This window comes from Staurois parvus, unplaced genomic scaffold (genome assembly GCF_062004578.1).
Source record: "Staurois parvus isolate SC_StPar_1 unplaced genomic scaffold, SC_StPar_1.0 ptg000061l, whole genome shotgun sequence".
NCBI classification, from domain to species: Eukaryota; Metazoa; Chordata; class Amphibia; order Anura; family Ranidae; genus Staurois; species Staurois parvus.
Window position 1 is genome coordinate 11775496 of NW_028317857.1, and position 24234 is coordinate 11799729.

The following is a 24234-nucleotide window of genomic DNA, read 5'->3' on the forward strand; positions in this document are numbered from 1 at the left end:
GAGATGATGAGATGAAGTGTTCTTAAAGCCTGGTACACACAGGCTGAACAAAAAAAACTGAGGAGCTCTGGAAGAAGTCACAGTACCAACCATGAGATTTTAGTACAGCAATCCCCCTGATAAGCTATTGTGTTCTGACAGGGGGACTGCTCCCCCAAAACACACTGGTCAGTGCTCACAGCCATTGGCTGATCAGATGCTGATCGTTTGTTGGTTTGTCGGCTGGTATCTACTATACCGCCTGATTTCAGAGGATATTCAACCCATGTGTACTGGGCTTTAGTCTTGCACAGGGGTGCTCAACCTTTTGAAGAGCAAGGGCCACTTAAGTGATTTGTTAACTGGTCACAGGCCATAACGAAATGATATGGTTCTGAATTTCAGATTTTTTTATTTTGAATAGAATAATGAATATTTTCCTCCTGCAGTAGTTGCAGGAGGAAAATGGAAAGGATCATATCATGTATATGCTGCCTCTGCCACTGTTCAAGTGTAAAACAGGATGTGACAGAAAAGCCACATGGGCCCCCTGGGGCATTCAGTGGGGTCACCATTGAGACCACTGGCACTACAGCAGTGGTTGGTGGATGTGATAAAAACATGTTTCAACTATGGGGTTTTACTACCCCCCCAAACCACAAATGTAAACGAGCCCTTACTGTCTTGAGTCCCCTGTAAGGCTGCTTTCATACTGATGTGCTGTGGCTTACTTGCACTGTGGGTGCAGCACAGTGCACTTGGGACTTTCCTGTGGCTTAGGTGCCCTTTGCCAGAACCCACAAGATATAATAGAAGTGCACTTCTCTGGTTTTAGGTCAGGGGCCACATCAGAGGGCTCTGAGGGCCACATGCGGAAGAAAATTTGATAATGCTGAAAACACCAGTTGAAATTGAAATTAGGACCTCTCTAGCTTTCTGGCAGATCAATGTGTATTTTTCAGTGTGTGCATTGTTTGCAATGTGTATGTTGTGCAGAGATGTACTGAATATGCTCACTTATTTCTTGCCCAGACATACACTTAAGAATTTTTTGTACAAATCAGCCCAGATATATATTGATAAAGTTTTTGTATTCTGTATTTTTTTGGGCCTATTACATGCCGCTGTGCTTTCTGAATTTAGTCCTGTAATTTTTGCATTTCTGATCGCAGTGTCCCTCAGACTTCTATTTGTTCTATTACACTTCGATGCTTTTGATAGACATCAGCATTAAATTAAAAATGTATGCGACACACTGTCAGAAAACATTCTGTTGGTCTTACAGAAAGTCATACTCTCAATTAACGTGTTACTAAACCCAGGACCCTGCACTCACTATATCTGGTCTTCCACAGTACACACAACATGGAAATGCAATTATTTTAGTAAATATAAACTGCTAAATACCTTTTCTCAGTATATAGCAGTCTTGTGACTTCTATCAGTGTACAGCCCAGCACTGGTTAATCTTGTAGGAGTAGTTTTCATTCCCCTCTGGCTGTTCTATGAGGCTGCATAATCCCTGACCAGTCTGGACAGTGCTGATTGGCCCTGTGCCGATCACATGCACCCTCCTAAAGAAAAATAAACTCTCTTGCAATACACACTAAACTGAGCATGTGCAGAGTGACTCCTAGAGCTCTGTACTATCAGCAGATGGATTGGGGACAGTAGAAGAAGGGGAGGATCAGAGAATACAGGACCAAACAGTATTTTTACATAATGCGGAGGATTAACCCCTTAGGTTCAACAGTGAGTATAACAAGCATGCTTTACTGTATATACAGACTGATTTTACTGTTGTGGATTTAGTAACACTTTAATACAGCTCAAAAAGCATTAATGCTCAAAATAAAGGCTTCACTGAAAACAAGTCAAGTATTCACCTCTTCTATTGGCCATGCCACCGCTCTCTGCCGCAGTGAACAGACACCTCCGGCTGAAGATCTTACAGAACCTGACACTTCTGTGAGTGTTGATTTTCTGGCCCACACTGTAGTTCCTCCTGTCAACCCCAACATCACTCAGGGCACAGTATTGACATAGAAGCAAGTGGTTTGAACTGCTCAGTGAATCAGGCAGTGTTGGACTCTTGGTCCATTTTTGATTCATTTGCTAAACTACTATCCTCTAAGTCAATTATGTATCCTGTAGTGCCATAGGGGCTGGTGGTTTAAGCCAATGAGCAAAGCAGGGGACTATAAGTCTGACTCTGTTAGTAGTGTTAGATTGTGAAGGATCTTCAGTCAATGGTTAATAGGCTGCATTGAAAGTAAGAATTTTTCTTCCATTACACCTTAGATCAGTGGTTCTCAACCTTTCTAATGCCGCGACCCCTTAATACAGTTCCTCATGTTGTGGTGACCCCCAACCATAAAATTATTTTCGTTGCTACTTCATAACTGTAATTTTGCAGTGGGAGGAGTAGTGCCACGTCACTGGTGTCAGTGGGAGGAATAGTGCCACGTCATTGGTGTCAGTGGGAGGAATAGTGCCACGTCATTGGTGTCAGTGGGAGGAATAGTGCCACGTCATTGGTGTCAGTGGGAGGAATAGTGCCACGTCATTGGTGTCAGTGGGAGGAATAGTGCCACGTCATTGGTGTCAGTGGGAGGAATAGTGCCTCATCATTGGTGTCAGTGGGAGGAATAGTGCCCCATCACTGATGTCAATGGGAGGAATAGTGCCCCATCATTGGTATCAGTGGTAGGAATAGTGCCCCATCATTGGTGTCAGTGGTAGGAATAGTGCCCCATCATTGGTGTCAGTGGTAGGAATAGTGCCCCATCATAGGTGTCAGTGGGGGGAATAGTGCCCCATCATTGGTGTCAGTGGGAGGAATAGTGCCCCATCATTGGTGTCAGTGGGAGGAATAGTGCCACGTCATTGGTGTCAGTGGGAGGAATAGTGTCCCATCACTGATGTCAATGGGAGGAATAGTGCCCCATCATTGGAATCAGTGGTAGGAATAGTGCCCCCATCATTGGTGTCAGTGGTAGGAATAGTGCCCCATCATTGGTGCCAGTGGTAGGAATAGTGCCCCATCATTGGTGTCAGTGGGGGGAATAGTGCCCCATCATTGGTGTCAGTGGGGGGAGGAATAGTGCCCCATCATTGGTGTCAGTGGGGGGAGGAATAGTGCCCCATCGTTGGTGTCAGTGGGGGGAGGAATAGTGCCCCATCGTTGGTGTCAGTGGGGGGAGGAATAGTGCCCCATCATTGGTGTCAGTGGGGGGAATAGTGCCCCATCATTGGTGTCAGTGGGGGAAATAGTGCCCCATCATTGGTGTCAGTGGGAGGAATAGTGCCCCATCACTGGTGTCAGTGGGAGGAATAGTGCCCCATCATTGGTGTCAGTGGGGGGAATACGGCCCCATTATTGGTGTCAGTGGGAGGAATAGTGCCCCATCATTGGTGTCAGTGGGAGGAATAGTGCCCCATCATTGGTATCAGTGGGAGGAATAGTGCCCCCATCGTTGGTGTCAGTGGGAGGAATAGTGCCCCATCGTTGGCATCAGGGGGAGCAATAGTGCCCCAACATTGGTGTCAGTGGGAGGAATAGTGCCCCATCGTTGGTGTCAGAGGGAAGTATAGTGCCCCATCGTTGGTGTCAGTGGGAGGAATAGTGCCCCATCGTTGGTGTCAGTGGGAGGAATAGTGCCCCATCGTTGGTGTCAGTGGGAGGAATAGTGCCCCATCGTTGGTGTCAGTGGGAGGAATAGTGCCCCATCGTTGGTGTCAGTGGGAAGAATAGTGCCCCATCATTGGTGTCAGTGGGGGGAGGAATAGTGCCCCATCATTGGTAATAGTGACACCAATGATTGGGCACTATTCCTCCCACTGACACCAATGATACTTACCTTGCTGACCCCTGCTCCAGCCTGGGCTCACTCGCTCCCTCCCTCTCCCATGGTACAAACACTTACCGGTCAGATGGCTTCCTTCTCCGGCCGCTTTCCTCCTCTTCACTCGCTCGTGCTTCGTGGTGCCGCTCGGCTCCTCCTTTCCAAGCTCCACCTCCTCGCCGGTGATTGGCCGCCTGTGTGCCTTTCTTGAGCTACAGTTCCGGCGGCCAATCACCGACGAGGAAGGATTGATCCCGGGGGTGTGTCCAGATGACAGGGACGGCATGTCATCCCGCCCACACCTGCAGACGGATCAAGGAGCGGTGTCTCGGTTCCTAAGGCCATCGGAAATATGTGTTTTCCGATGGTCTTAGGCGACCCCTGGGAAAGTGTCGTTCGACCCCCAAAGGGGTCGCGACCCCCAGGTTGAGAACCGCTGCCTTAGATAGTTAGTGCATAGGATGTCATGTGGTAAGTCATCATAGTTTTTGTGTAAAGTACAAACTAAATTAGTTTTTTTTTTTTTTGCCGGGTACTATCAGTAAAAAAGAGAATAAGATTATCTCAAATATTAGCCCCAGTTTAGTAGTTCACAAACTCACATATTAAATAGATGTAACTAGAAAAGGCATTCAAAAACTCCCAGATGCTAGAATACAGGCTGCACAATATACAGTTGTGTTCAAAATAATAGTGTGTTGAAAAAAGTGAATAAAGCTCAAAATCCTTCTAATAGCTTTTATTTCCATACACACAAATGCATTGGGAACACTACACATTCTATTCCAAATCAAAACATGAAGAAAAATATATCAAATTTGTGTTATTCCTCTAAAAAAATGAAGAAAAGTGAATATTAGACTGTTCAAAAAAATAGCAGTGTTTGTATTCTTCTTTACAAACTCAAACATTCACCATATAAACTGAAAATTGTTTGAAAATTTTGCTTTCCTTTGAATCAATTAATGAATATTTAGTTGTATAAGCACTGTTTCTGAGAACTGCTGTACATCTGTGTTGCATGAAGTCAACCAACTTCTGGCACCTGTGAACAGGTATTTCAGCCCAGGATGATTGGACTACATTCCACAATTCTTCTCTATTTCTTGGTTTTGCCTTAGAAACTGCATTTTTGATGTCACCCCACAAGTTTTCTATTGGATTAAGATCCGGGGATTGGGCTGGCCATTCCATAACTTCAATCTTGTTGGAACCAAGATGTTGCACGTTTACTGGTGTGTTTGGGGTTGTTGTCTTGTTGGAACACCCATTTCAAGGGCATTTCCTCTTCAGCATAAGGCAGCATGACCTCTTCAAGTATTCTGATGGATTCAAACTGATCCATGATCCCTGGTATGCAATAAATAGGCCCAACACCGTAGTATGAGAAACATCCCCATATCATGATGCTTGCGCAACCATGCTTCACTGTCTTCACAGTGTATTGTGGCTTGAATTTAGTGTTTGGGGGTCGTCTGACAAACTGTCTCCGGCCACTAGACCCAATACTGACAAAATTCAGTTGTATTACAGGATAAACAGTCTGGTAGCTGCATTCATCCTTCAGAGCCACAGTCTCCTAAGCTGCATTGAAAGTAACCAATTTTCTTCTAGCACACCAGAGATAGCTAGTGCTTAGAACGTCATCCTAGTTTTTGTGTGAAGTACAAAAAGATTGTCTAAAATAATAGCCTGAGTATAGTTTAAAGTTTTACAAATTCACACTTTAAACAGAAGTAACTTGAAAAAATTCATCCAAAAACTCCTGGGTGTTGGAGTAGAGGCTGCACCATTAGATAGGTTTCAAGGGCAGTGAATACTCTTTACAGAAATGGAATTCTGCTTCTTTGGATGTCTAAAGGTTTTACAATTGGATAGCGCAAACTTATTCCCATAATCTATAATACTTTAAATTTAAAGCCCGAGAGGTATTCTGTTTTACAACTGCTCAGAAATGGCAGTTATTACCAGAAAAGGAAGTACAAGCAACATCCTCCACACGCAACCTTAAGTGCACCCTTGTAAAAGTTTCTGAAAGCTCATCTAGAAGGCCATTCTTTGTAATCTGTAAAGTAAAATATAGTATTTGTATTCTACATAAGTGCTCAGCAATTCAGTCACAGGTAGAGCTTGTATAGATGAACAAATGCAGTATGATTTCAGCTGCATTTAAGAAAAGGTCTTGGTTGCTTAAATTGACTCTGTAGCTTCTTGAAAAAATGGGGAAAAAAATACCCGCACCACCTTCTAAAGAAGGCCATTTATATTTACCTGTCCCGCAATCTGTTTTTCAGATCTTCTTCTCTCTTGAAAGTTAAGCTGGCCATGTACTAGCAGAATTTTACTAGAATGTTTTTCATTTTAAGAACATTTGTTTGATTTTCTAATTATTAGCAGGGTCAAAGAGATGTTTGTTTTTGACCTCAATGATGAGAAAATTTGAGGATCAGAATAGAATTATTTTTTTTTCTCAAATACATTTATTTCTAACAGTGAATGTGGTCTCCATTTGAATGTCAAAGGTAAACGTTTTCAAACAATATTCGTCAGCTCATCATAGGGGAACATCTTTGTATGAATGTTTCCTTAAAAAATCTACTAGTGTTTGGTTGGCTTTACAGCCTCTTCACACCAGCTGTGTCGAATGCCTGGTCCCCACTATGTATATTTCTATTCTGTTTCAAGAACATAGTAGTGATGTAGAGAATGGAAGGATGGAACCACAATGCATGGTTGTAGCTCTTAGCTCTTTTGATCTCTAGCTGTATCCATCATCCATTTGAACTTTCTTGTCAGTGAATGGTAGAAGTTCCATTTTGTACATTGAAATCCATGTTATCACTCATCATTATTCAAGTCTTTCTTTAGTGTGTCTTCTGCCAGTAATGTTGATGCAATTTGAACCAATCATCACACAGATTATGCCCATTATAGACTTTTTCCCTGTTTCCAGATATTTTATGGCCACTAACCACCAATAATAGATACATCAGTTACTTGTCTGTGGACACTTACAGACCAGTACTTTATGGGAGACATTTCATATTTTTATCATTATAGCACCTCACAATCCTCTTTCTCCTGCAAGGCTTAACCATTTGCTGCCCTGCCATAGTGAATGTACAGATACATGACACTGGAAGGCACAGCCATGTATACATATGTGACTGCCTTCTTCTGCGTCTGGGGGTGCACACATGCGCGCCCCCTGCCTACCTATGTTGTGATTGGACACGAGTTTGGCTGAAGTCAGCTTGTTTACAAAACACAACTGTGTACAGGGAACAGCGATCTGGCTGTTCTTTCTTCATGCAAAGCAGGGAGAAAGAGACAGCCATGCAGTAAAGTAAAATCAGCATTACACACAATACACATTGTTAGGCACACAATAAACCTGATTGCCCCTAAATGTTTACCCCTTCCCAGCCAGTGTCATTAGTACAGTGACAGTGTACAGTAATATATCTGGTCATATTAGTGTCACTTTTGATGTCAGTTAGTGTACCTCTCAGTGAGGGTCTGTTAGCACCAGATTGCCCAATACACTATCACAGTCCCACTAAGTCGTTGATCACCCCATTACCAGTATAGCACCATAGCTGTGCAAATTCCAGTATATATACTATAATTGGTAGACTCTATAACTTTCACACAAACTAAGTAATATACATTTATGATTTTTTTTTTTTACCAAAAACATGCAGCAGTATACATTTTGGCCTAAATTGCTAAAGAAATTTTATTTTTTTATTGGATATGTTTTAAAACAGAAAGTAGAAAATATCGAGGGGGGGGGGGGGGTGTCAACATTTTTGGTCTTTTTTCAATTATATAATACAAAATAAAAAAAAAAACAGTGGTGATCTAATTCCAACCAAATAAAGCTCTATTTGTGTGAAAAAATGTTATAAATTAATTTGCATATATGACAGCGCTATTGCCAGGTAAAGTAGCGCAGTGACAAAATGTTTTAAAAAATCAATATGTCAGTGCCCAATGGAAAGAAAAATAAATGATAAATGAATATATATAGCTGCTAGCAATGACTGTCTATACACAAAACACCAATGTTGAACTAGATGGATTTTTGTCTTTTTTCAGACGGATTAACTATGTATATATGATATAATTTGCAGCGCTATAACAAATTGTTTTGGAAATTTGTTAGAGCACTGAAAATTATATATATATAAATTTGTTTACATTATAGTACGTATATATGTGGCCTTGCAGCATCCAGGACCACCCACCGAGAGGCCGCATATATGCGTACTGTCGGCACAAAGGAGTTAAATAAAGATTCTCTTGCTGTATAATCTGACATTATTAATTCAGGCAGACCTAAAGAGTTACTAAAAGGTCCAATTTAAGCAGAGATGTGGCTTAGTATACTAAAGATATCTGGACCTAAAGATGTAGCTTGTGTCTTCTATTTGCATGTTCAGTTTTGACTGGAGTATATTTCAAATCAAAGCCTCATACATTCCCACAGGCAAAGTTTCAACTGATAAAAGTATACACATCCAGCAGTCCAAATCTGAATACAAAGCAGCAACTATTGAATGTACAAAGAAAACAGATCTGTACAAACAGCAATATTTTGCTCATCAGTATGTATTCTGCTGTGTAAATGGCCCACAAAAATGATGTTAATTAAGAAAACAACAACCACAAAGAGAAATATAATAAAATATTTGCTTTTTAGCAAATGATTGTCATCGTTCTGAAGGTATTGTGTGCATTCCACAGCTCTAAGGATCTTATAGGTGGGAATTCCCTTAATGGTGGATTGTACAGAGATTAAGTGACTTGTCCCACATAGTTGCAAATGAACTAAACAGCCACCTTAAAAATTCCTGGCAACAAGGGAAAGCATTGAATAAGCTATCATTGCTATCCAACACTACAACTATACAACTGCACCAGTCAGAAAGTTCACTCAGTTTACTTTAACCACTTAAATACAGAGCACTTTTACCCTCTTCCTCCCCAGGCCAATTTTCAGCTTTCAGTGCTGTCGCACTTTGAATGGCAGTTGAGCGGTCATGCAACACTGTATATAACCTTAATGTCTAATAAACGTTGAGCATCTGTGAACATAAGCTGCTGTTATTCCATGTTCATAGGGTGTTCCCAGAATTCTGCTGGTAACCAGGAATCTCTCCACAGAGTACCCATATGTAATTTTGTATCATTTTTTTTTTTTAGGCAAATAGAGTATTTTTTTTGTTGGTGGTATTTAACCATTAGCTGCCCGGCCAATGGCCGTTTGGCGGCTTCAATTGTGTCCCTGCATTCCGGGTGCACGCCATTTGGCGTGCTCCCGCACATGCGCCGTTTGCGCTAATGCAGAGCGGCGCAGCAGTGCGATCTGTCACCGGTCGTGCACCTCGGACACGGCCGATGACAGATCCGAGTACCGGCTCCCGTTGCTGGTACCATGTGACCTGCTGTGACCAATCAAAGCAGGTCACATGACAGTTGTATACAATGGATGGCTTCATTCATGATGCCATCCATTGTATACTAGTGCCTAGCTGTGAATGGTCACAGCTAATCACATGCACATGTCATGTGATTAGCTGTGACCAAATCACAGCTAAGCACAAAAAAAAAAAAAAAAAAAAAAAAGCTGAATGAATCGATTTCATTCAGGTAAATGCTTGCTTATAGCAAAGTAATTCTTTGCTATAAGCAAATTGTGTAAAAAAAAAAAAAAATAAAATAAAATACTGATCACTTCCCCAAAGTAGTACAATGTTACTATGGTAACATTGTACTACTTTGGTCATAGTAAAATATGAAAAAAAAATCTTAAAAAAAATAAAAAAAAGTAATAAAAAATTTAAATATAATAAAAAAAATATATATATATATTTTTTTTTTCATACTGTCACCAGTCAGTGTCTCTGTTCACCGCCATGCCAGTTATATGATGACGCTGTACTGCACTGGTGACAGTATGTAAAAAAAAAAATAGTGAAAATAATTTTTTTAATTTTTTCATTTTCCGAAAAATTATGACAAAAAAATACAACTTCAAAAAACTCGCCATGCCTCTTATGAAGTACGTCGGACTGTCTACTCTGCAAAAAGGGGTCATTTGGGGATATCTGTACTATTCTGACATTCTTGGACCTCAAGAAATTAGATTGGCTGTCAGTACTTCAGGATTGATCAATAATCAGATCTATACCATAGTTTGTGAACTCTATAACTTTCCTACAAACTAAAAAATACATCCTAATTTGGGTTATTTTCACCAAAGACATGTAGCAGAATACATCTCGGCCTAAATTTATGAAGAACACTTATTTATTTGTAAACTTTTATAACAGAAACAAAGAAAAATGTGGGTTTTTTTTCAAAATTTTTGGTCTTTTTTTGTTAATTTAGCAAAAAATAAAAACCCCAGCGGTGATTAAATACCACCAAAAGAAAGCTCTAGTTGTGTGAAGAAAATGATAAAATTTTAGATTGGGTACAATGTTGTATGACCGCACAATTGTCATTCAAAGTGTGAGAGCGCTGAAACCTGAAAAATGGCCTGGGCAGGAAGGTGTAAAATTGCACGGTATTGAAACGGTTAAACACCACTGGGTTTTTTATTTTTTGCTTAACAAAAAAAGACTAAAAAAGTCTTGGGAAAAAAAAGGTTTTCTTAGGCTGACCATACATTATACAATTTTCCTGCGATTTTTGCTTTAGATTTACAAAAAACCAAAACCGTATGAGGTCAAACCCAAACAACACTTTCAATTGTATCTAATTAGGCAGGCCCTTGCACTACATAGTGGAAGGTAAATCTAAAGGAAATTGGGCAGAAATTGGACAGAAAACTGAAACTAAGGCTGGCCATACACTATACCATTTTCTTACAGTTATAATATTTTTCAAATAAGTAATTTTTTCTCTTTCACTGATGTGCACTGCACTGATGAAGCGGCACTGATAGGCTGCTCTGCTAGGCACTAATAAGGCAGCACTGATGGGCGCTGATGAGGCTGCACTGATGAAACGGCACTGATAGGTTGCACTGATGAGGAGGCATTGATTAGGCGGCACTGATAGGCAGCACTGATGGGGCTGCACTGATAATCAGGGCACTGATAATCAGTGCTCTTATTATCAGTGTAAATTTCCCCTGTGTGAATTGATAGTTACCGGCTCTCTCCTCATGCTGTGACAGCGCATAAGGAAAGTGATTGGACACAGCTAATCATGTGGTAAAGGGCAACTGATTGGCCCTTTACCGCGATCCAAAGGATACAGCAATGACAGAACACACCGGGGGCTAGCCCCAGAGGGAGCGTGGGGGATGTGGTTCTGGGAGGATGTCTATAGATGCCCTCCCAGAACTGGATGGCTGCTCTGTAGTCGTCTTTTGGCTATAGCACAGTTGGGAAGAGGTTAAAGAGGAACTGAACTGTTGTGCCCCATAAAGGCAGTCTGATGACAAAGCACTTGTCACTAATATTGTCTGTGTTCTCTCTGCAGCTGAATCATTTTCCATTACTGACTTACCATGTCCTTGTTCTGCACTGTGTCTCTATATGGAGGTGGTCATCATGGTAAAGGCAGGGCTTTGCTTCCTCATGTCAAAGCCTCCAGCAAGGAAAACAGTAGCAGCACGGTAGTGAAATCAGATAGCAGATATACAGCTATCAGGCTGCATTAAAGGGAGTGCCTAGGCACACTCACATACCAGGGGTACACTGATATTTTCAGGAGGAATTCAAGACAAAAAGGCACAAATAACTTAATAATTCTTATAACATGGCAGGTTTCAAAGTTTTGTTTTTTTTTCATGTTCATATGCAATGAGTCTTGTGAAGTACTCTACACAGAATGTGCACAGACACCGGATATACAGGAATGGTAGGAGGGCAGTAGGAGTGTACTTCCTGTAGCTCACACAGTATAACTTCCCCGCTTCCTATTTTCTTCAAAAACATTTACAGTAAACATCCAGTTTGAAACTGATTGGTGTCTTTGAGAAGTGGTAACTTTTTTTTCACATCTTGCTTTCTCCATGTCAGAGGCAGCAATGTATTCTAACATCACCAGCAGGTGCATTCCAGGATCACCAGACTACAGACAAAATGAAATGGGGTAATACCAGTACTTTCCTGCTAGCAGATGTAATATCTGACTACAACATTTTGAGGGAGTATGTTAGATTTTGATTCCGAAATTTGAAGATCAAAAACTGTATTTCCAAAGACTGCACAGAAGGAGTTGATTTTGAATAGAAGGCTGTGGATAAAGGACGTTTTTGGGCAGATTGATAACAATAGAGCAGACGGCCATCATTAGAAAGTGGTAAGTAAGCACCCAGGTGTGTTTGGGGAGGAAGGGGGTTTGGGTTCCAGATTATGTTACAGGGCTAGAGAGCATGAGAGGCTGAGAGGGAGTGTTTTGTTAAAATTTAATTTGACCTTTAAAGGAAATTTAAACTTTTAAGACCCATCATTAACATAAATAGAGTATGAACACATACCACCAAGAGAGTATCGGTCCTCTCAATAAACACCACCAGGAGTTTTCAGTAATAAGTAACTTGTATTCTCTATTCCATAAAAGAGCAAGCAAGAAAAGAGTCCAGCATCCTGTTTTTGTCCGAGTCGCTGAACTTTATAAAGGATCCACCAAAAACCAGTAGGATGCCGAAACTAATAAGGGCTCTTTTATGGAATGACAAAAAAGTTACTATGCACTAAACTGGTAGAGGTTTGTATAAAGTGGAAATATGCTTTCTTTGCAGTATCTGGAAATCCCATAAGCCGGGTTTCCATTGGCAACAGTGAAATGCAATACAGCCACAGCAGCTGAATATGCTGCTTGGCGTTTATGATCCCCCTTCCCGAACACCGCAGGTATGACTGCCTGATGATGAATGCATTATAGGGGTTTCAGTTCTGGTTATAACCAAGAAAAGAACACTTGGATTAAATACTTAACAATTAATAAATGTATTGTTTCAAGGCTTTCCGTGTCTAGACAGATGATAGCGTGTAATATTAAACTCTCATATGGGCATTACCATTTTGAATAATTACTTGCTGTTTCCAGGCACAGAGAAAGTGTCAAGAGCTATCAACTCCAGATAGCTGTTCTAGCAACCAATAGGACAAGCTGAAACCACTGAGTTTCCACTGCTGACTACTTATTTAAGGCACAAAAAATGCAAGACAAAATGTACTCTTTTACAAAACTAGCTGAGGAATGAAAATCTATCTACATTTAACTGATGAAGACACATCCATTGCGTGATGTGACCATCATTTGGCACACAGTCACAATGTGAACTGACATACATTATTCTATTCTTAAATACTAGGAAGCTTGCCAGTGTATGTGAGCATGGGTACACATGTGTTGATGTCAAAATATTCAGACTGTAACACCTTAATGCTCACCCGGTAAAGAATAGAGTGCAGTATAGAACAGTGTTTGACTAATAAACTTGCAAATAATCGATGAAAGCATCAGCTTCATGATTTCAAGTAAGAGCAAATAAAAATGAAAAAAAGTTCAACCCCTGCCCTCAAAAGAAAATATTAAAATAGATTACTAAACATATTGTGAGGCCACATCAAGTTATTCATCTTTTTTTTTAAGGTTTAGTGGTTTTGAACAATCTGCTCTATACTGCTGTATATAAATGTACTTATTTTCAATAATATTCACCTTTACTTTCCTTACTTTGCGAAGCTAATGCATTACCATATAAAAGCTAGTAAACATTAAACATATTGTCAAATCTACTATATCTATAGAATACGATATATATATATATATATATATATTGATTGGAACTTCTTGGAGTTAATAGTAAAGCTGGTACTATGATAACAGAGAAACATGGTTGCATATTTAGTGAGGGTTCATTCATGGAAGAGCAACAGCGCCCTCTCAACGTAGTCTTGAATAGACACAGTCAAAAGTACATACTCCGGACTCAATTCTTAAAAATTCAATAAACTAAATGTTGGTCTAATTTTTAATGTCTTTTCACATATAGAAATAATGTTATATTGCTTGCTTATAAACATCCTGCATAGTAGTAATAATAATGATTACAATACCAATTAATGAAAAAACATAAGAATGAGACATAGATAGATAGAAATATAATTAGATATTGATAATGTATAGATTGACAGACACAGATAGCAAAAATGTTGCATAAAATATTCATTGACTCTTTCTGATATACATAGATTTGCATAATAGTTAGTGCATTTGCATGATTATGATTAGAATTCTTCAATGATGATGTACCAATATATTATGCTATAATCATTACTATAATGTGGGAATGTGTGTGCATGTGTGTACAAAATGCACATGTCAAGTTTTGTGGTACACATTTATCCCATATGTCTTTTATAAACGTTTGCACCCCTATGTTTCCACACCTATCAAAGTTAAAGTAGCAATACATACATTGCACCACAAGTACTTGTCCTACTTACTTTAAAAGTAGTTAAACAAATTTACAAAGCAGAAAGCAGGACAACATTCACTATCAAATTAAACCTTCCAATGACTACACTGTCAAGTATTAGCAATTTATTTCAGGAAATAGATTTGCATAAACCAAATACTCACGATGAGCAGGAGAGGAAGAGTTAAAAGCAGTATAGAGAATATGGTCTTCATGGTATAGAGTAATTCAGGTTACAAAGATTCCTGGGTGGTCATTGCAATTCATTAGATCCAGCAGCATGTGGTCCAGACTTCCTTATAAATAACATTTCATTATATTCACATGCAGTTGATTCTTCTTCTTGTTTTGAAGATCAAAGTAAAACCTTTCTTATTGTCCGCAGCGTGAAAAAAAATTCAATGAAACGTAAAAAGAAAAAATGTAATTAAATAAAAAAAAAGAGATTTTTTTTTTCTCCAGAACAGATCCTGTAGAACTAGCCAGCACCTTTGAAACTGCAAATTATGACCAGCTAAACAGAGTCAGTCTATGAAAATAACAACTTCCCTTGCTGAACTCCAGAGCTGTTGATTCAGAGCACTCATCGCACTTAGTAACTGAACTTGAAGCATTACAGGAGCTTCTGCAATAAGATGAAATCCTTACACGCAGCAAAGGATTTCAGATACTAAGGCATTACATATTCTAATGGCTGAGTGGGCAGGATCAGGATTGGGAGGGGGGGGGGGGGCTTGGATGATTGAGAATTAATTCAAAAAAGCCTTTACAAATTAAGCTTGAAAGCATGTAATTGCTTATTTTTTCTTCTTTGAAAGCTAGGAAAATGTTGTTCATTTCATCCTTTAAACGTTTGTAATAATTTTTACCTTTTTTGTATTTAAAGCATGTAAAGTGTTAGCTAGAATATGCATGCATTGGATAGAAAGGGCTTTATTCAATAACCAGTACATAATTCTTAAAGTGCATCTAAACTCAGGATTAAAAATGCTGTGTATTGCAGCTTGCCAGTCCTTAGTGTGGTGGCTGCATTTGGTTTCCTATTTAAAAGCTTTTTTTTCTTTTCACCTAGTGATTCTGCCAATAACATACTTCTTGTCTGAACCTGGCTGATGGACAGTGTTAGAAGTTAATTTTCTACAATTCTGGAACTGTAACCGAATGTTTGGACAAGTGGATGAATGAAAGGTTCACCTCCTCCATTCATAGAGTGTTTTCCATCAATGAAAATTATACTGCACCTTTAATGAATTGAGAAGGGGGTGGAAAGGGTTGGCATAGTCAGCACTCTTGCATATGACAGGTCCTTCAGCTCATAATAACCCCTGCAGCATCAAGAGATTACAGCTGAGGGGTGGGGTGGATGGGTCAGAGGATTTCAATTTTCAACTAAAATTGCAGCAAATGGCACAAGGGACACTTCACATTGATTGTAAATACAGTCCCATGTGCTGATTTAAACAAAAAACTATTTTGACTAATCGTAGGCTTCAACCACTTGCCTTCCTGAGGATTTACCCCCCTTAATGACCAGGCCTTTGTTTGCTATTTGGTGCTGCACTATTTCAACTGGTCATGCAATGCTGTACCCAAACAAAATTTATGTTCTTTCTTTCACACAAATAGAGCTTTCTTTCAGTGGTATTTGATCACCTGTGTGCTTTTTATTTTTTGAGCTATAAACAAAAAAAGACTGAACATTTTGAAAAAAAAACCCGATATTTTTTACTTTATATATAGCGAACTCAAAGTCATAATTTTAGGCCAAAATGTATTCTGCTACATGTCTTTGGTAAACAAAATCCCAATAAGTGTATATTGATTGCTTTGTGTGAAAGTTATAGCGTCTACAAACTATGGTTTAGATATACAGTAGATGCAATTTAAGCCATTTTTTTTGCTATACAGCACTGCACTAGTTTAACTGACAATTGCGCGGTCATGCAATACTGCACATAACTGAAATTTATGTCCTTTTTTCATACAAATAGAGCTTTCTTTTGGTGGTATTTGATCACCTGTGCGCTTTTTATTTTTCGCACTATAAACAAAAAAAGACCGATTAATTTTGAAAAAAAAGCAATATTTTCTCATTTCTGTCATAAAAAATATCCAAAAAACTCAAATTCTTTCAAAAATTTAGGCCAAAATGTATTTTGCTACATGGTAAAAAAAAATCCCAATAAGTGTATATTGATTACTTTGTGTGAAAGTTATAGTGTCTACAAACTATGGTATAGATATAGACTTCCTATCACATTTCTTGAGGTGCTAAAATACCAGGACATTACAAAACCCACCAAATGACCTCTTTTCGGAAAGTAGACACCCTAAGCTATCTGCTGAGAGGCATATTGAGTCCATGGAAGATTTTTTTTTTTCCACAAGTTTTTGGAAAATGACAAAAACGTATTTTTTTTTTTTTACAGAAAGTTGTCACTTAATATATATTGCTCAGAAAAGTCATGGGTACAAGTGGAATTACACCCCAATATACATTCTGCTACTTCTACTGAGTATGGCCATACCACATGTGTGAGACTTTTTGGGAGCCTAGCGGCATATATGCTGTTTTTTTAACTGCGGATGAACAATCTCATCCAACAGCACTGCACATACCTAATTATGTATATTCTGAGAGTAAGACCATGTTGCTGCCAGCATAAACAAGTCGATGCTGCAGTTTAATGACATTCCTGCAAAGAATTTAGCAATGGTTAACAATAAAACAGTAACTCAATAACACAACTTTTTAATTGAAATATCTCTGCCAGGAAAAGTGTGTGGTATGCCCACCATTAGAATATACCTCCCTGCATCCACCCACTTCTAATGGTGGGCACACATAGAATGTGCCAAAAAATATAAAATATATACAGTATGCTGAAGCATAGGGACCATCCACCCACTGACCATCCCAGGCCCCCATGCTTTGGCATATATGCTCTTTTTTTAACTGTGGATGAAAAATCTCATCCAACAGCACTGCACACACCTTCTTATGTATATTCTGAGAGCAAGACCCTGTTGCTGTCAGAATAAACAAGTCGGTGCTGCAGTTGAATGATATTCCTGCAAAGAAAACAGCAATGGTTGACAAGAAAACAGTAACTCAATAAAACAACTTTTATTGAAATATCTCTGCCAGAAAAAGTGTGTGGTATGCCCACCATTAGAATATACCTCCCTGCATCCACCCACCTCTAATGGTGGGCACACATGAAATGTGCCAACAAATATTATAAAATATATATGTCGAAGCATAGGGACCATCCACCCACTGGCCACCCCAGGCCCTATACTTCGACATCTATGCTCTTATTTAACTGCAGTTGAAAAATCTCATCCAACAGTGCTGCCCACACTGACATAAGTATATTCTGAGATCAAGTTCTTGATGCTGTCAGAATAAACAGGTCAGTGCTAGAGCTGAAAGCATTCCTGCAAAGAAAACAGCAATGGTTAACAGTAAAACAGTAAAAGTGTAACAATAGAACAGTAACAACAATGACAAAAAAACTAAGTATTTTTGATTTTTAATTATTTGGGGATTTGTACTTTTTATTTATTTTACTTTTTTTTAAAAAAAACTTTAACTTTTTAAAACAGATTGTAGGGTCTCTCCAAATGCAATAGCCAGTTTCCTGACTACCTAACATCTTTCGAGACCCTGTGTAATTATGTACCCTCAACTGTGCCATGCTGCACCCTATACTAATACTTCACTAGTGTGTGGTAGCAACAGAAGCAGTCCTTGAGGCAGAGACCAGGTTGGTCAGGACAGGAGGAACAAAAAAAGTGGGTGTCACGCCTAATTCCATGTCTGCTATAGACACATCTTTTTTGGGGTGTCCTTTGGGTTGGGGTACCAGGAATGTCATCGGGAAAATGCCCCTCATGCAGCCAACGAACTGCATCTGTGTTGGGGGTTTGGGGCACAGCACCTACTGGATACAAAAGGGCCGTGATGATCTCTTCCTGGAATTTTTGGAAGGATCCTCTTTGTCCAGTTGCTTTGTAAAGCACAAAAGCATTATATAGAGCCAATTGAAATAAGTAAACATAAACTTTTTTGTACCAGCGTCTGAATTTTCGGGAAACTAAGTACGGCGTCATCATCTGGTCCTTGAAGTCCACCCCTCCCATGTTAAGGTTACAGTCGTGGACCCAGCTGCCGTGGTTATTTTGATGGTCATATCTGTGTAAATGGAAGACAGGACAAAAACATCCCGTTTGTCCTTTTACTTCACTGAGAGCAATTCCTCATTTCTCAAGCAGGCTTTTTCCCCTTTTCTAAGATGGGTATTTACAAGCCTTTGGGGGAAGCCCTGGCGATTAGACCACATGATGCAACATGTGCCAATTCCAAGATTGTACAAATAGTGGCACGCTTGAATAAAAATTGTCCATGTATAAGTGGTATCCCATATGGAAAAAGGATGACAGCAAGTCCCAAACTATCTTGCCACTGCTCCCCATGCAGTCTGGGCATCCAGGGGGCTCCACGTGACTATCTTTCCCTCGTAAATCCAAAACTTATATGTATAACCTATTGCCCTCTCACAGGTCTTATATATCTTGACCCCATATCTGACATGCTTGCTGGGGAGAAATTGTTTGAATGCAAGGCAGTCAGAAAAATGAATGAGGGACTCCTCAATGCAGATGTTTTGCTGGGGAGTATACACAAATTTTTGGTTAAGGTGATTTACGATGGGCCTAATTTTGTGGAGCCAGTAAAATTCAGGGTCACCCTGAGGACGACAGAGTGTGTTGTCATTGAAATGCATCAAATGCATTATATTCTCATATCTATTCCTGGCCATGGCAGCAGAGAACATGCGCATATGATGAATTTGGTCTATGGACTAATACAACCGCAATTGACTTTTTTAGTAATTCCCATTGTAGCAATTGTGCGCACAGATATGGATGCGGACAACCATTTTGCTAAAATCCACCATCTTGTGTCATTCTCACTCCAAATCAGTCCCCCTTCCTTTTTTTGGAATGGCATGTGGCCTGTGTGTGTGCAGAGTTCAGGAGTGCACAGGGCACAGCTGGATACACTTCATGGTTGTAAACCCAATTAGCTGGTTCCATGAGGTCTGTCAGACCCTTGCCTTGGCCTGATTGTAAAGCTGGACATGAAAAGCATTCCAGAGTAGCAGTAAAAATACATCCCACTTGAAACCACTTTTTCATACTATTTCATAAATCCCGGCAGGAACAAGATACAATAAAACAAAACATATATTCAGAGAGGTCATTTTAGTACAAGTCACCTGCTACCTTACACCCCTAGATAACGTCTACCCGAGAGCAGAAAGCGATATCTCTTTAACCGTCACAGGCAGATATGTCATATCTGGTGTCTGGACGTTCAGCAAATGATTCTCCATATTATCCTACCAGTGGATAGGATGCTACATGTACCTATGGAGGGTTATTAACTATGGTATACACTCGGGAGGGATTTTGGTCATAGCCTGAGTCTCCGCCTAAACCCCCTCCCCAAATAAGGCGATTGGCCCTTGGCTTCAGTAGACACCCCCTGCTGGGGGACTAGAAAACAGGTTGTCAGGCCTGAAGATGAGGATGAAGAGATTCTCCCTTTTTTAACATCAGGAACCAACTTTGGGAGAAAAGGTACCTTTTTGTTCAGGACACTTGAATCTGCTTAAACCAAGGACTTCGGCAAGTATTCTACCTCCCTAAACTTCTTTCTGTTATCTCTCTGTTGTGTTATTGCTCTCTGTATGTATGTATTTATTTATGTATGTATATGTGTGTGTGTGTATGTATATATAAATATATATATATATATATTGGCTACATCTTTTCCTGTAAATATTTTTATTGCACCATTTTGACCTTTTTAGTAATAAATCCTATTTTCTGAAAAGTGTTGAACTGTTTCTAAAGCTCTTTAATGCAAACTAAGAATCCCTGTCTCTGAAGAGTGCTACTGTGCATTTTAAAAAAACCTCTGTATACATCTGCCTGCGGTGACAGTGTGTATACAGACGCTTATTCAAACATCATAGTGTTACTGCTAAGATTTGTGAGTTTCCTCTGTAAAAAGGTGGTGGTGGCAGTGTGAAGGGTTAATTGCTTAGTTAACCTGACCCAGTAACAATCGCTCTCAGGCTGCGGGCACATAGATTGTAGTCCAGTGAGCTGTAAAATCTTTGTACAGGGTGCAGCTGAGCGTGGTATTGTTACGCAAGTGGCAACGTGGTTTTAGATTGGCTAGTCCTTCGGTCACGAGTTGGTGAGAAGGGCTGGGGTCTGACGTTGCGCCCGTCACACCCATGTTGAAGGTTAGGCCCAAAAAAACTTTAAATTTGGAAACCGTAATGGGTTTCCATGCGAATGATCTGGCAAGGTTTGAATTTGGGATAAACTGTTGTGCATATAAATTGCTTTGATCCACAATCAATGCATACAGATCGTTCGTGAAACAAAGCTCCAAAAAATCAAGGGGAGTATTTGAATTTGCTGTTTCCACCTGAATTCCAGGTTGGGCAGTGAATGGGGGAAGTACAGATTCTGCAGAATTTGTGGACTGCCAATCAGGATTTGCAAGCACGTCTGGAAGGACACTAGGGTCTCTACGGGCCTGTGTGCGAATTCGTGGTGGCTGCGCGACACTTGTGCTCGACACTGCACCAGCTTTTACTGCACTTATAGGACTCACCACATCACCAAGTGATACTGCAGTGCTGGTATAAAATAGACCAGGATGTACTAGGCCGCTGGTGCTCGCCAGTTCACCAAAAGGTAGAGTGGCACTAGTACTGGCACTCTGCTGCATATGAGAGTCATCTTGTGTTTGTAACATCTCAGCAACCTGGGAATGGGGTCGGATATGCCTGATCTTAGCAGGGACCTCTTCTCCATCATCTAAGCTATCTGTAAGGGTGCCGCTGCTGTCTACAGGTTTGCATTCTGAACTGGATTCTGACTTTGAGTTTTCCCCTTTGCTCTCACCTGACATGCTCAGAATCCTGTAGGCCTCTTAACTCGTGAACCTTGCGTTGGACATTTTGGCCACAAAATTTATAGTTACCTAGTGTGGGACTCACAGGAAAAAAGAGCACCTGGCTGTCAGGGACTGCTTGAACAGCTACAAAAAATGTACCAGGAAGTGCTAACAGAGATCAGGCCTGATTCTGCGAACACTGCGGTTTTGTGTGCAAAGTATCAAGTGACAGTGACCTACTGACACTGTACTTGCTGGGGGAGAAGGGGGGGGGGTAAGCATAGGGGCTAAACGCAAGTGCTGGCAGGTGCCGGGGCTGATCCCGCTAACACTGCATTTTTGGGAACACTATACTAATGCTGGTATAGTGCTGATCTGATCAAAGATATTGATCCATTCAAACACTATACTAGCAATGGAGGTTTATTGTGTATGCGAGCATGTTCCTGGCAATCAAGGGGTTAAATATGATTACTGATGTACTGATGGGCAATCTGATGCTATCTGGGAGGGGCGCTAACTAACGCTATTTGAAGTTGCCACCAACACTAATACAGTGATCAGCAAAAAATCTGTACACTGTACTAATGACACTGGTGACAGGGCAGTGAATGGGTTAACGGGGGGGGCGATCAAGGGGTCAAATGTGTCCTAGAGTGTTCTAACTGTGTAAGTGTAGTGCTTTTACATTCCGTCCCAGAGAGAGAAGATTTGATCACTTCCTGTACCTGTGTAACTGAACAGGATAGGACAGGGATCGATCATCCGACTTCGGCTGGACATCACTGGCCTAAATCGGATGATTGATCCCTCAGGGATCAAATCATGGCACCCATGGGTCGGCGGGGGCACCCCTGGCCTGCGAAAACGGTGGGAGAGCGAATCACGTATATATACCTGAATCTGTGCACATGGGCCGCCCTGTAGCTGTAAATGTACTGTGGGCAGTCCTTAAGCAGTTAATGTAGTCTTAATATAACTGTTACTTGCTGAACATATACAGTTTCAAGGTTCATAGGGTGGTGTGAACTCTTGTTTTCAAGGCAATTGTTTATAGAAATGTCTTTAATATATTACATTTAAATAGTATAAATTCTGATCACTTTAGACACCAATAGTGAGAGAAAGCCTCTTGATATCAGTTTTTGTTACGTGATTTTGCTTGATCTACATAGTAATGTTTTGCTTTATTTTAGTGTTTTTATTGGTTTATTTATGTACTTTTGCTGGGTGTAAGAGTGGCTAATTACCTGAACACTAAAGAGCAAAGATCTTTGCATAATGGTGTAGAAGAGTTTTTTGTTACACATCAACATGAACAATCACTGTCAATACTAATGACACTATCTGTAAATGTGTTCACAATGTTAGACTGACAGAACAATACAAAGCAGCTGAATGATGACTGAATGTTTACCAGCGCTAAATTCTCACCACTAGAGCCTGTAGACCAGCCTTTATCATCCTTTTTAACCTGAAGGGACCTTTGAAATATTCTGTATGTCTGAGTATACAGTTTTGTGGTTTCAGCCTGAAATAATCAACCTGGCAGCACGAGAACTCCAAATTATACATTTATTGGTTAAAATACAGCTGTATTGAGAGCACGCCCACTGGCAATCTAGTGCTCTGATTAATTTGATTACAGTTCACATTTTTATAGGGCTTCTTTATCACAGACTACACCCTTCAGTGCTTATCAGTTTAGAATACTCATGATGTATAGTGGACCAGTCTACAACACTTAATGAGTATAGTGAACCAATACACATTATTCAAATGGACCAATACACATTACTCAAATGTCATTTAGCTGAATACACAATAACCAAATACAATTTATATTACAATAACCTATATATTAACTTATAACTGAGTATGTCTATATATGCATGATAATAATAGCCATTACTAATGCAATGGACCTTACTTTAAAATACTCATGTATATATTAACTTAATTGAACTGTTTTACTATTCATCATTTCATTAAAAATGTATTATTAAGATGAAGGATATAGCAAGGATCACATTTATCCCTATACATGTCCTAGGGAGCCCTTGCTACAAATAATTTTATATCCAGCTCATTTTACATTGTAAGTATTAGATACATAAAAATCTAAAAAATAAAGAATGTAGCATATGTGGTATATTTAGCATCACTCAGAACTATATGACATTAGTTGAAAATGTACCCTAGATTGGTGGTCAGGGGATGAAGGACCCTCTTACATTGGTGGTCATAGAAGAGATAAATCGATCAATGCCTCCACTGCTCAATGAACCCTTCGCATACTCTGAAGGAACCCAAGGGTTCCATGAAGCCCTGGCTTAGAAAGCCTGCTATAGGCACTCAATAATTAGTATCCAAAATAGTACCCCTCTGCTAGAATCACCTGTTTAGCTGACAAATTCTGTGTTCTTGCTCTCAGCCTTTAGTTGCAGCACCCTGCTCCATTGGGCCTCACCTTGGCCTCTCAATAGGGGATCTCCTTGCATCGGTTTAAAACCCTCCTGTTCCCTAGCATGAGACCTCCATGATTTTGAGTGGAGTGCACCTGTCCCCTCTACAAAGCAGACCTGTCTCCTGCAGAGCCGGAACTAGCCTACTTGATCTTGGGGGTGCATTGACAAAAATTCAGGGGGCATAATGTCAACACTGTGTGTGTGAGTTACTGCCAGTCTCTCACACAGTGTCAAGACCTGAGAAACACTATTATGTATTAGATTGTCATTAGATTAGGGTGATTAAACAAAACCTGTGCCCCCTTATATCAGATGTTCTATCAAAGCCCCCCTTCTTTACATCATGACTATTAGACTCCCCCTTTACATCAGAGTGCCTCCTTACATCAGGTGTCCCCATCAGAGTGCCCCCATACATCAAGTGTCCCCATCAGAGTGCCCCCTTACATCAAGTGTCCCTATCACAGTGCCTCCTTACATCAGAGTCCCCCTTACATCAGGTATCCC

The 24234-nt window shown here is 40.1% G+C and overlaps 1 protein-coding gene across 1 annotated transcript in view; it reads right to left on the bottom strand.

The window, feature by feature from the left end:
• The window catches only part of VIPR2 (vasoactive intestinal peptide receptor 2), a 101909-nt gene extending 86994 nt beyond the window's left edge, over positions 1–14915 (bottom strand). Inside the window, exon 1 of the mRNA XM_089668735.1 lies at positions 14439–14915. Within this exon, the coding sequence (XP_089524861.1) occupies positions 14439–14489 (51 nt within the window). The 5' untranslated portion in view covers positions 14490–14915. The remainder of the gene's footprint in view (positions 1–14438) is intronic.
• Positions 14916–24234: the final 9319 nt, after the last annotated feature.